The 12,291-nt window shown below is 41.0% G+C and overlaps 1 protein-coding gene across 3 annotated transcripts in view; it reads left to right on the top strand.

Moving 5' to 3' along the window:
- The window catches only part of LOC147023591 (protein unc-45 homolog B-like), a 40,240-nt gene extending 29,213 nt beyond the window's left edge, over nucleotides 1-11,027 (top strand). For all 3 annotated transcript variants that reach the window (XM_085889113.1, XM_085889111.1, XM_085889114.1), the window contains 8 exons: nucleotides 775-915; nucleotides 1,023-1,150; nucleotides 1,816-1,882; nucleotides 1,966-2,079; nucleotides 2,542-2,657; nucleotides 7,254-7,371; nucleotides 8,112-8,267; nucleotides 10,184-11,027. In XM_085889113.1, the coding sequence (XP_085745239.1) occupies nucleotides 775-915; nucleotides 1,023-1,150; nucleotides 1,816-1,882; nucleotides 1,966-2,079; nucleotides 2,542-2,657; nucleotides 7,254-7,371; nucleotides 8,112-8,267; nucleotides 10,184-10,441 (1,098 nt within the window). In that variant the 3' untranslated portion in view covers nucleotides 10,442-11,027. The remainder of the gene's footprint in view (nucleotides 1-774; nucleotides 916-1,022; nucleotides 1,151-1,815; nucleotides 1,883-1,965; nucleotides 2,080-2,541; nucleotides 2,658-7,253; nucleotides 7,372-8,111; nucleotides 8,268-10,183) is intronic.
- Nucleotides 11,028-12,291: the final 1,264 nt, after the last annotated feature.

The raw sequence follows: 12,291 nt of genomic DNA, 5'->3' as shown, positions 1-12,291 counted from the left end.
CATCAAAAGTGCACTGGCTGCTGAATGGGAAAGCTGGTGATCCATCTGAAAGCCATAACTGCAGGTTGATATTAAAGATCCATCCAACCATCCATTGAGACCATACTCTGTGCAGAGCGTTGGTGCTGCCTAAGCAGTCTCCTCAGCTATTTGGCACAATCCTGGACGGGTCACCACTCCGACACAGGATACCAGCAAGCTGGCACTCATTTTGCCGACCTCGGAAGGATGACAGGCAGAGTCAACCCCGCCTGGTGTTAATTCTACAGCCAAACAGGATTTGAACTCAGGATCCTTGGATCCCAAATCCACCACCCTAACCATTAAGCCAACATGAAGTTAACCATTAAGCCAACACTAACTAAGTTCAAGATCCTATGGTGTCTTTCACAAAAAGTGGGCAATTGTCACTAGTATAGTGGCCAAATTCCAAATTATTCCCATAACTAGATATAAAAAGACCATCAACACCTCTAAGTTGGGGGTCTGTATGGCTCCTCCTCACCCATAATGCAACACTGGTTCATTCTCGAGCCTGAAACATGGTCGGCAAAGATGCATCTTATTGGCAGGCAGATAACCTTTGCTTTTAGTAATGGCAGCACCCAGGGGGACATGTGGTTGCACTTGTACTTGTACTTGATCTCTGGGAAATGAGACCTTAGTTTTTGATGTATCACGGAGAAATTTGATATTTTAGCAATTATATTAGCGATAGTATCATCTGGATGAAGAGAAGTGTTCATTGATGATGGAATGCTCCATTTTTCACAGGCTAGAGACCAGCCCGTTTTATTTGCTGTTACCTCTGTCCTGGTGAATTGCACCAACAGCTATGATCAGAAGGAAAAAGTTCCGGAGATGGTGGAACTCGCCAAATATGCCAAACAGCACGTCCCGGAGGAACACCCAAAGGTCATCACACCTGCTGACCATCAACACCATCTCAGTTTACAATTGTTCTATTTGTAGGCAAAACATCTCATGATGAGCATTTTGAAAATGTATCCCTGAACTCACAGGACAAGAAGGACTTTGTGGAAAAGCGAGTGAAAAGGCTGTTACAAGCAGGCGTAGTCTCAGCCATGGCCTGTATGGTGCGTGCTGACAGTGCAGTGTTCACTAACAGCAACAAGGAGCTACTATCCAGGTGTCACTGTTTCTTTCAACATCGTCAGGCCAATCTTACTCTGCATTGTAGATGTCTCTACATAAGAAATGGTCACCTACATAAAGCATCAGAATGCTCCCAATTAGTGGTTTAAATTACCACTGATCAGAATGGTAATCACACCATGATTTGGCATTCATTACCCAAGATAGTAAATTACATCTGGTACCAATGTTTTAGGAAAGATGAGCATAGCTATGTCAAAGTATGCCAGCTAAAAATTCCCTTCGTCCACTCCTCACAGTTAGTGGAGTAATGTTCTCATTGAGCACTGCAGTCAGACCTATTCTATAGAGGGACGCAACGACCAGGAAGTGCTTTTCCGCCTGCACAAAGCTTTTAAATCTGTACCACCTACCTTCGCAGATCTGTGTATGTGTACCAGATAGGATGGCGTGTGAAAAAAAGTTTGATTGGCCAAGATCGATGTGGCAATAGGTGTCGTAGAAACGTGGTTCTTGGTCCCGCAACATTGAAGGGGTCTCGTACCAGAGTTGGTTCTGTATTCTTTTGGGCCAAAGACTAGGATAAAGTGCATCGTCACATATTAAATTGGCATTTGAGGAAGCATGGCTGTGCAACTTACTCTGAATATCAAATGCCTTGATGATGTGCAATATCTTGCATGTTTACATGACTTTCAGGGTCTTCTTGGCACTTTCAGAAAACCCAAAGGACCGGGGAACTATCATATCCCAGGGTGGAGGCAAGGTATACAAAGTACAAAATTACTTGACCAATAAATTTGTTGCATATAGAAGTAGTGACTGATCATAGCACTGGCTTTTGGGCAGGCATTGATCCCTCTTGCACTGGAAGGGACTGCTGAGGGGAAGATCAGGGCAGCCGAGGCTTTGGCACGTCTCGCAATCAACTCTGACCCACACATTGTTTTTCATGGCGAGATGGTGAGGCTTGCATTCACACCAAACTTTCTGTAGCCAGTATGCACAAGAGACATTTGTAGATCTACCATGGACTCTATATATACCCCTCAAAACATAATAAACCAGTAAATTAAGATAAAATTTCAGTTCGCATTTTATAAATATTATAGATAATTCGTAAATATCTTTGTTTATTCCTTTGATTTCACTCTAACTTATAGCTCTCCACATAATGGACAAGCTCAAGCAAGCTAAGTGTCTTTGTGTAGCTCTGATATGCTCAACCATCAACTGAAATCTCAATCCGGATCGTTCTGCTACTCATGACGACCGAAGTTGCCTTATCGTATTGCTTCTAAATTTGCATGAGATCATCATCTAACATTTTCAGCATTACACACAGTTGTTAGGAACAGTCACCAATTACAACTTGTCATAGCTGGAATGAAGTCAACTGAAAGTTTGATTGATGCATCTTTGCAGATATACGAGTTAGTGCGTCCATTAGTAAGCCTGTTGAATGAAGAACTTTCTGCAATACAGAACTTTGAGGGTCTGCAGGCTCTCACAAATCTGGCAGCAAGAAATGACAAGCTTCGGTGAGTTTATGCATGTTGTGCAATTCTAGGATATTAAAATGAATGAACTGCTGCACTATTTGTGGTATCAAAATGCAAAATGTTTTTAATTCGAGATATGAGGTTTTTTTTTTTTGAACCCTTCTCTCAAAGGATTTTCTTATCTTTAAAGAAATTGTATCATCTGTTGTGCTATTCATACTTGAAGGTTGGTGAGGTCTGTAGTCTTAGTTGGTCAGATGTTTATCTCTCTTGTGAAAAGATCACTTGAGATCTTAGTTTTGTTATCGAGATGAACAAGCAAATGGAGACCAAATGCACAACCAGTGTTGAGTGGCATGCACCACAGTAATGGTGCCACTACAAGAATGAAAAAATGACAATCTAATAAAGTAAATAAAACTGGTATGGACGATAATGACAGTGGGATAACAATAGTGTTGCAGGGATGTGAAGAGGGGGGTAATGAGTGCATGCGGGACATAAACTATTATACCATGAGTACTTGTTCAGCGCAAGTGTATGGTTTCTGTGTAAAAATGATCGAGCACATGTCAGAGTTTGTTCAGGAGATGATAACCATGACCCTCCCCTCTGTATATGTCTAAACCCCTGCGAACTCACCCAGGCATTAATCCCTTGAAACCATTCCCTTGTAATCTGTCTATGTGCTTTCCTTTCTAATGAACTGTCAACAGCCAGCTCCGCAAGGCACGTAAAGCCCCTCCCCCCCCACCTCCCCACGAACATGGCAAAAATATGGTTTGCAATCGTGAGCTGAAGTAAGAACTGCCAAGAGATGCCAAAACCGATAGTAATGGTCGGTGTCTCGCAGGTTTGAGAGGCCTGAAGGAGAGCAAATCGGCACACGGTCCTGAAGTAAAAATAGCTGAGGGGCTGGGTCAGCTTGCAGGAGCTCGGCACATCAAGTTGAGTGGAAACTTCTCAAGCGCGGTGGGACAAAGCGGGACAGAAAGCAGGAGCTAAAGTATGGCAGAACGGATGGCAGCAGCTCGAGCGATGGAAGGGAGCAGAGAGGTTAGTGGAGCTCATGTGAGTTTTACGACGGGACTCCGCAAGAGCCAGACACAGGTGTGCCTATATGGGAGCTCTCCAAAGCAAGGATGGGGTCCACGAAACATTGCTCCCTCTCATACCCGCCACAGAGCCAGCCATTTGCATGCCCGTCTTCCCGCACCAGAATCCTGTAGACCCTACAAAACCATAGCGAGGGGAGAAGCTTCTCTCTCTGTCTTGTCCTTTTGCCCTGACTAAGTATTCGTGATGTAAAAGGTTAAGGAAGCGCAATAATTTGCTGAGATATCATGGGCATGGGAGTTATTAATTGTATAGAAAATACCTGTGATGTACATGTACCGTTCTCTCCCCTCTTGTTCTCCCCATTCCCTTTTGATTGTTATTCATTACCCTGCACACACGAAGCGAAAAGCGGGGTTAAGCAATTGGTTCATGTCTATCTGTCTGATCAGTTTATGATCGAGGAAGAACTTATTCAAATTGAATGTTAGATTTTGAACACAAATCAGAACATAAATAGGAAGACTGATTTTACTATACTTTGGCCTTGAATTCGTCCCTGAATTCGTCTTCTCAGTATGAGCAGAGAAGAGTGAGATAATACTTTTACTCTGTCTGCCTGCCTGGCAGTCAAACAAAATTGAAAATCCTTCCAAACATGAAACTTAGTGTTTTTAAGGATGTTATAAAGGACACAAACAACAGGCATGGATAACTAATGTGACGTGTTGGATAGGGTGATGTAATAGACCCTGGGTAAAATGCTGGTAAAACATGGCATCAATTTATTTATATGCATTTAAATCTATTTTAAACCTTCATTTAAATTGAATTATATACCTGAACACTGTACTGTATAAACACAAGTCACCTTCATAATACTTCCAAAGATCATGCTATAAATCGATATATAACATGAGAGGGTGTGGTACATGAGAGGGATTGAGTGAAGAATACTGGCAATGTGCGAGGCCGCTTCAGTCGCACCAAACTTCTGGATAAAAAAACAATTTTCTTTAATAACATAATTTTGTTAAAATTTAAGTATATACTTGAACACTTACTGAGGCCACATCGAGAATATTGTTTGCAGTTTTGGTCACTACAACTCAGGAAGGACATAACTTCCATAGAAAGAGTACAACGCAGGGCTACTAGATTGATTCCGGGCCGAGCGAGACTCAGCTATGAAGAGCGGCTCAAGGAGACAGGGCTTTATTCAGTAGAAAGGAGGCGGTTATGAGGAGATATGATAGAGATGTTTAAGATAATGAAAGGTATCGATAAAATAGTTGCAGATGAATTATATTCAATAGAGTGGACAGTGATAGGACCAGGGGCCATCACCTGAGAGTAAAGAAGAGGAGAGTTAGACGGTAGCAAGGCAGGGGACTTTAACTCATAGAGGAGTTAATGCATGGAATGGCCTCCCTGGAAAGGTTGTGGCAGCAGAAACAGTAGATACGATTAAATTGGAATTAGATAGGTACCTGGAAGTTATGGAGATAGAGGATATAGGGATGATGGCAGGACTTTTAGGTAGCTGGAGTATGGATGGGTGGTTGTGTGCATCTGTACGGTGTGTCATGTCTGTGGGGTCTAGTTCAGGGGTGGTGTGTGTTTGATTTGCATTTGTCATCCAAGAACCACCTTCACCCACCCCCCTCCCCCTGAAAAAACCAAAAGAATAAAAATAAAACAAAAGAAAAGTTGCCTTTTTTATTTAAATAATTAAAATAAATATATTTCCCTATTTTCATTTTGACACCCTGTGAATATCGCTGGGCATGCCACGTTCTCTCAGCCACACTTCTCTCCTCATTCTCCAATTAAAATGTGTCGTTTTGACGGATAAAATTAGTCTGGTGTTGATGTGGCACAGGCATGATGGGCCTAATGGCGTCCTCTTGCGTCTAGTTTCCTTGTGTATTCTTGTGTAACACTGCTCGGGGTATCGTGTTCTATGAACTCTCCAGTTAAACCTGTTTTCACCATTGGTGTGTTTGCCTGGTGTGCAGATCATGAAAGAATTGGGTGTTGTAACCGTAGCGTGAGTAAATCCACGGCCATTGGGGATTGGCACGAAACCCTCGGTAGGAGGTTTTATAAATCACCGCGATATGGTTCCTCTAGGTTCACTCGGCCCCAAAGTCCTTCATAAACAGGGAATCTGTCGCAATCTATCTGTCGCAATCTGTCGCAAACAGGGAATCTGTCGCAAACAGGGAATGTAAAATCTATCGCAACAACAGATCTTGGAATTTATATATGTCAGAAAGCAAAGAAAAGATCCATTTGACTAACCTGGCAAACAGTGTATGGTCTGATGGTCCAGGTGGAGTATTTGACATCGAGTCCACCCCGCGGACTATCGTACCAAAATTAATTTTTCCAGAAACTTGATCATTACATCAAAATCAATTTACCAAGTCCTGACAGATGGTGCAGAGGTAGTACACTTATTTTTGAGCTGTCTATTCTGGGTTTGATACTCAGTGAGACTATAAACTGGCAGATTCATCGTGTTTCCAAGGCAGTCGAGCATCAGCTGATGGATGTGAAAGATGCCATGATCTCTTTCCATGAATAGTAGGTGAGTTATTATATAATATATATACATATATAATATTGAGTTGAATTATCTATTGTATACAAGTTGTAATTTCTGCAAATGTCCAGTGACATTCCAAACTAATGTCCTTATCCAGCACATCATGTATGTAGAAGCTCCTTCATACTTCTTAAACATGATGGGGATATTGGGGTGCAGGGGGGAGGGGGGGTGGAATACTTTGTGAGAGTTTGGTGGTGGGTTGTTGTATACACCTTTGTTATCAATATGACATACACCTCAAATACAAAACTGCAGCAAACGCGAAAGTTCATAGAACACCTTGCTCCCATGAAGTCTTGAGAAAAAGGATATGGGAAGGGTCTTTTCAACTCTTGTTTTGCGTTTCCGAGCACAAAGTATATTTCCAATGAGTCACGATTTTGTCAATCTTGATATTTCCCAATGATGAGAGCGTAAGCAGCAAATTTGATTGGTCGAGATGGCATAATATTTTTGTCCAAGTACTACTAAACTGGAGGTTTTTTGCAAAGTGACAATAAGGGGATTTGTGTTCTAGTGTTCAAGTACGTAATTAAATTGAAATAAAATAAAGGTTTTTAAGGTTGTAGATAAAAAAACAAACTTTTTTTCTGAAGTTTACTGCCATTGATTGAAGTTTACTGCACCGTCTTTTACACCACCTTATTTAACTGATGTAACGTGTTAATTAGTTTGTTGTGCCTGTTGTTTGTGTCCTTTATGACATTGCTAAAAACAGTAAGTTTCCTGTTTGGAATGATTTTCAATTTTGTTTGATGGCCAAGCAGGCAAACAGATTAAAAAGATTACTTTTTACTCCTCTATCCGCATGTTCAAATGAAACTAAGTTGTTCCTCATTCAAAGACGGACGTATGTAAACAGACAGACAGGCAAAGTGAACCAATTGCCTTACCCCATTTTTCACTACGCACGTGGGGTAAATATAAGAAAGGCTTTTCTTATCTCCATGTCCTGGATGCAACAGGCAGAAGATCCTGAAAGAGAATGCCTTGTCCCTGATCGAGCACTACATGTTTGAACAACATGAACATATCCAGCGTGCAGCCACAGAGTGTATGTGCAACATGGCTGGCTGTGTGGAGGTGGGAATTCCAATTATAAACAACTGGACCAATTCCAATATTCCAGTGAAGCTTTCCAACTCAATGCATGGCTAGCATTCATCTATTACTAAAAGATGCATACGTGCGTGCATGTTGCGCTTCATTCCAAAGGGTTCCTTCTGTCGTAGAATAATAAAAACAGTACTGTTGGAAAGCTAATAATCAATTTACTTGATGGGAAAGCTAATAATCGGTTTACTTTGAACAAATATTCATGGCCGTTTAATCACAAAAATGCTGCTTTCAAAAGCCTGTCCTTCTTGGAGGGAAGAGGAAAAAGCAAGACTTGGAGCTTTAATGTAGCGGTTCCAAAGGTACGACAGCAGAAACCCTTTAGAATAAAACGTGACGGACACGGAAGGAGCATTCAAAATTTTACAGTATGTAGTAATACTTCTCGAAGCGATATAAAAATGTTTAAAATAGTACACAGAAGGAGCACACAAACAACAACCACAGCCAAGATGACAGCAGCAACAACAACTACTACTACTACTTATTATCAATATCCTTTTTTCACTTGTTTCATTTCGATCTACATCCTCATTGAGACACAGATAGACATGCAAATGGTTTGTGAAGTGCAACAAGCTATCTTTTGATTTAACCTGTGAGTGAAGCAATGGGTCAGCATGGCTAGTGCTGTATAACTTGAGAGGTAGAAAACAGTCAGACTTTTTAAAGGTGCAAGAGATTGCAGTTACCTTGGGGTGTTGTAGGTACAGAAAAAGTTCCTCGCAGAAGGGAATGACAAGCTAAAGCTGGTGGTGCTGCTCTGCGGAGAAGATGATGAGGAATTGCAGAGGGCAGCAGCTGGTACACTGGCAATTCTCACCTCAGAACAAGAGTCTCTCTGTATCAAGACCACAAAAGTGGTATGTCTTATAATGGTATATAATGCTGTCAATGTTATCATTTCCACTGTTGCGCTTCAGATAGATGCTTATCTGGCAATTTATCAGCATTGTTGCATCATATTGCTCACATGCATCACAAAATGAGAAAAGATAATGTCATTAAATAAGTTTGTTCATATGGCATACTCGTATGCTTTCCCTCCACATGACAGAACTAGAACTCAATTATTTCAGATATATTACTGTACGGCGCCAATTTCTTGTCAGTTGGTTGGAATTTAGCAATTATATTACCTGAAAGACCAGTCCGATGCAAGAGCATTCTGAGGTCTTTTAATATAAACAAGGAAAAAGGCATAAAATGTCATAGCCGCCGTTGTTTTAGTAATTTTTCTGTACGGAGTAAAAGGGCTAGCCCATATTTATTACAATTACAATCGCCACCAGTCTACCAGTCGGCCATCTTTAATCAGATCACAAAATAAAGTGAGGTGCAAGTGTATGCCATTGTGTGCTGTGCTTGTGCCATGTTTGAACAAAATCAGATCATGCATGTCCGAGAAATGGTCGGGGACACATTTAAGTAGCAGAATAGCCTCCAGTCAGCCATCTTGGATCTGATCTTAAAAAAAAACAAAAATGACATGCATATGTAAGCCGCCATTCATTATCTGTGTGCCAAGTTTGAACAAGACCGGTAAATGCATGTCCGAGAAATGGTTGAGGACATGTTCAGCATCGGGTTTTTTAACAACTAAAATGGTTGTCAGTTGGCCATCTTTGATATCGTGAAACAAAAATGATGTGCATATATATACCATCATGTGTTGCCTTTGTTACAAGTAGAAATAAAATCGGTCCATACATGTCCGATATATGGTTGTGGATGCACACACGTCCGGACGCAAAAATCGAGACCAAATCCATAACCCCCCATTTCAGACCAAGTCCAACGGAGGCTAATAAGCAACCAGTTTTGTGTATCTTCCAAAAAACCACAGATGAAACAGGAAAATAACAAATTCCAAGCTGGCAAGCCCAAAAAAGTAAAACGCCTTCTTTGGATCATTTATTTAGACATATCTAACCGTGTTGTTTAACAACAGCCTCGAGGTGGCGATAATGGATTGCGTTGTTTACACTAGGTGGTGAATACGGCACTTCCTGAGGGTTTGTTCATGAGTGATAAAAGAGGCTGCAGAATAAATTAAGCAGCACATTATGCAAGACATCAGTTATTACAATAACAGGGTAGTTTAAGGTTATCCTGCTCTTTGTGACATTACTTGTATATTTTTAGTGATAAATACTTGTCCAAAATTATAACCTGCTTGACCCGCAATTAGCCTGCACCGGTTCACTTTGTGCCTTTGAACCTTTTACACCAAACACACTTGAGCATGATAGATACGGCCCACCAAACCAGACAGTTAATGTCCTGCAAATTTAAGCTAATTTCATATTTTTGCTCACCAGAAACACCACTTGACAATTTTTGCAACCATCCTGAAAATGCCCAGAATGCTTTTCACAGCTGTGACCACTTCACACGAGTGTACAGATGTGACAAACCTTCAGTGATGTCATGTGTTTGATTGCCTGGAACAAAAGGTTGTGGATAACTTTGAACAACTCTTGTAAAACATTAAAATTATTCTCACCGTACATATACAAGTCCAATTTTATTCTGCTCTTTTGCATTTCTAATTGATAAACCACTACAATTGGGAAGGGTTTGATTCTTTCGGTAGCCCTTTTTTCAACAGGATGTTTCTTCACTGTAAATTGGTTGCTATTTCAATCACTAACTTGGCTGGAATCGCTCCGACGATTCTGATAATAGAACAATAATTAACCTCTATTTGCTTTCTCCTACAAGGCATTCATTCTATCCTGCATGATGCAATTTTGAACACTTGCCATTCACCCCGTAGACAACGCAGTGGCTGGACATCCTGCAGCGGCTTGTTTTACACACCGATTTGGAGATTCAACACCGTGGTCTTGTCATTACACTCAACCTAATGAGCAGCATACGGGAAGTGGCCCAGAAGCTTGTGGAGTCAGACATGTTGGAAATCCTAATAGTGCAAGCAAAAGACACCACAGACGAAAAGAAACATCTCATTGAACTTGCTCAGGAATGCCTGAGCAAAGCCATGGACTTTGATTTGATCAAGCCTTACACCTAAAAGGTTCATCCTTCAGCCCCCATACACATGAAGTAGGAATTTTCCTCTGATTAATGCACACACTTATTCATTTTGAGGAAGACTTTCTGATAATATAATACCCTTCAATCACACACACCCTATTTCAGTTGTCATGACCGTTTTATTCTTTTTGCAACTTGAATATTTGTCATCGATTGCTGGCAAAAATTTTTTTCCTGTTCCTTGACACATGGAATTTATTTGTATCACCCCTTTTGTGCATTTTGATTTATCTTGGTACTTCTGGGGGGAGGTTGGATAGCAGCTGACACAGGGTTTGTGTTTTAGCCTGGGGTTTTTTTGTATTCACATATTTCATTGAACTGCACATATAACTCAATATCCAAAAACTATGACTCAAACCAGTTAACAATGTTTAGAATTTAAAATAAAAAAGTTTTATTGTTGCCTCATAATTGCTGAAGATTGCCAAATGTTATCACTATTTTCATCAAAATATTGACTGAATATGTCTGCCATCCTGCTCCAAGTACATACCAAGCTTTCGTTCCTCTTTAAGTGTTTGAAGTGAAAAATTACATGAACAAATAAAAACAAAACTATGCATTGTTTGTAATGATGTTTTGTAAATCATTCTATATCAATATCACAATGCCAGTATTGTTGCATCAGACAGCCTCCATTAACATGGACTGAATGATCCGGGGATACAAGAGCCCCCACAAATTACCGAAATATGTTAAGTGACTGCATTCAGTTAATATCACAATTTACTATTCCCCAAGGCTCACCAAAATTAAAGCCGAAACTGGCGCTTCAATGAGCGTGAGGCGAAAAGGTGGGAGGATGCTTCTTATGATTATTAAAAGAAGGGGCAGGGGGGTATTATTTCCAAAGTTTTCAGGGAAAATGGTAGACAAGATGCTCAATTGATGGTATAGATATAGCAGTCAAAGGACACAAGAAAAGGGGAAGGAGGAATATGCAATCGTATATAAAATGGAAACCAAATCTAACCTGCTCATTGCACCACAACACCGGATTCATACAATGAAAGGGAACAAGCAAGGATTTATGCAGGCACGAGCTGGTTATGGCTGCAGGATAATGTGACACAAGGTTGGCGTGGCACAAGGTGAAGTGCAGCTCGGGATACGAAGAATGGTGATAAGCGATCACGATGAGCAATGGAAATGAGAAGATGGTGGCCTGTCCGGTCTCTCAAACATGTCCTCATTGGGCAGTGACAAAAGCAAAGAGAGATGAGAGAGTGATTGACATATCCATGCTCAATGCTCAACAGCAGTGCGGCCATAGTCCACATAAACTCTGGGAACTGCCTTCATGAGCAACTGGTCTCCTCATTGGCCACCCGCTGCTTCTGGGGAGAGGGGGGGGTGCCATCTTCCAAGATGTCCCGCCCTGTGAGGGGGAATAAAGTATTCTGCCCTCACCCAGGGCTCCACAGCTCATCTCAGCACCATGGCCTGCAACCTTCTGGCTAAACAGTTTATGATGGTTTCCTTCTAAACCACAATGTGCTTTCTGTGTGTACCTTGTGCCCTTGTGCTCCACCTGGCCTCTCATAAAGACAGCTCAGATTTTAATTTATCTGCTTTATAATGGACGTTCACTGCCTCTTAAGCGCATGTTTTATAATACGACTTACTTCTGGACAAATAGATAATACAGGACATAAACCTAAGCTACTTGATCACATTATCCATACAACAGTCGTAACTTGAACTAGCGATGAATACACTCCCTCTCCCCTTCCACGTAACAGTATTTAAGTTGTCACAATAATATCATACAAAAACTAGAAGGGCACTTGGTAGAGCTCATACCTCTGCCAAGCAATGCATGAT

Source organism: Eptatretus burgeri, chromosome 7 (assembly GCF_056783735.1).
Source record: "Eptatretus burgeri isolate ZD-2024b chromosome 7, Ebu_testis_v1, whole genome shotgun sequence".
Lineage (NCBI taxonomy): Eukaryota > Metazoa > Chordata > Myxini > Myxiniformes > Myxinidae > Eptatretus > Eptatretus burgeri.
This window is presented reverse-complemented; position numbering and strand designations above follow the sequence as displayed.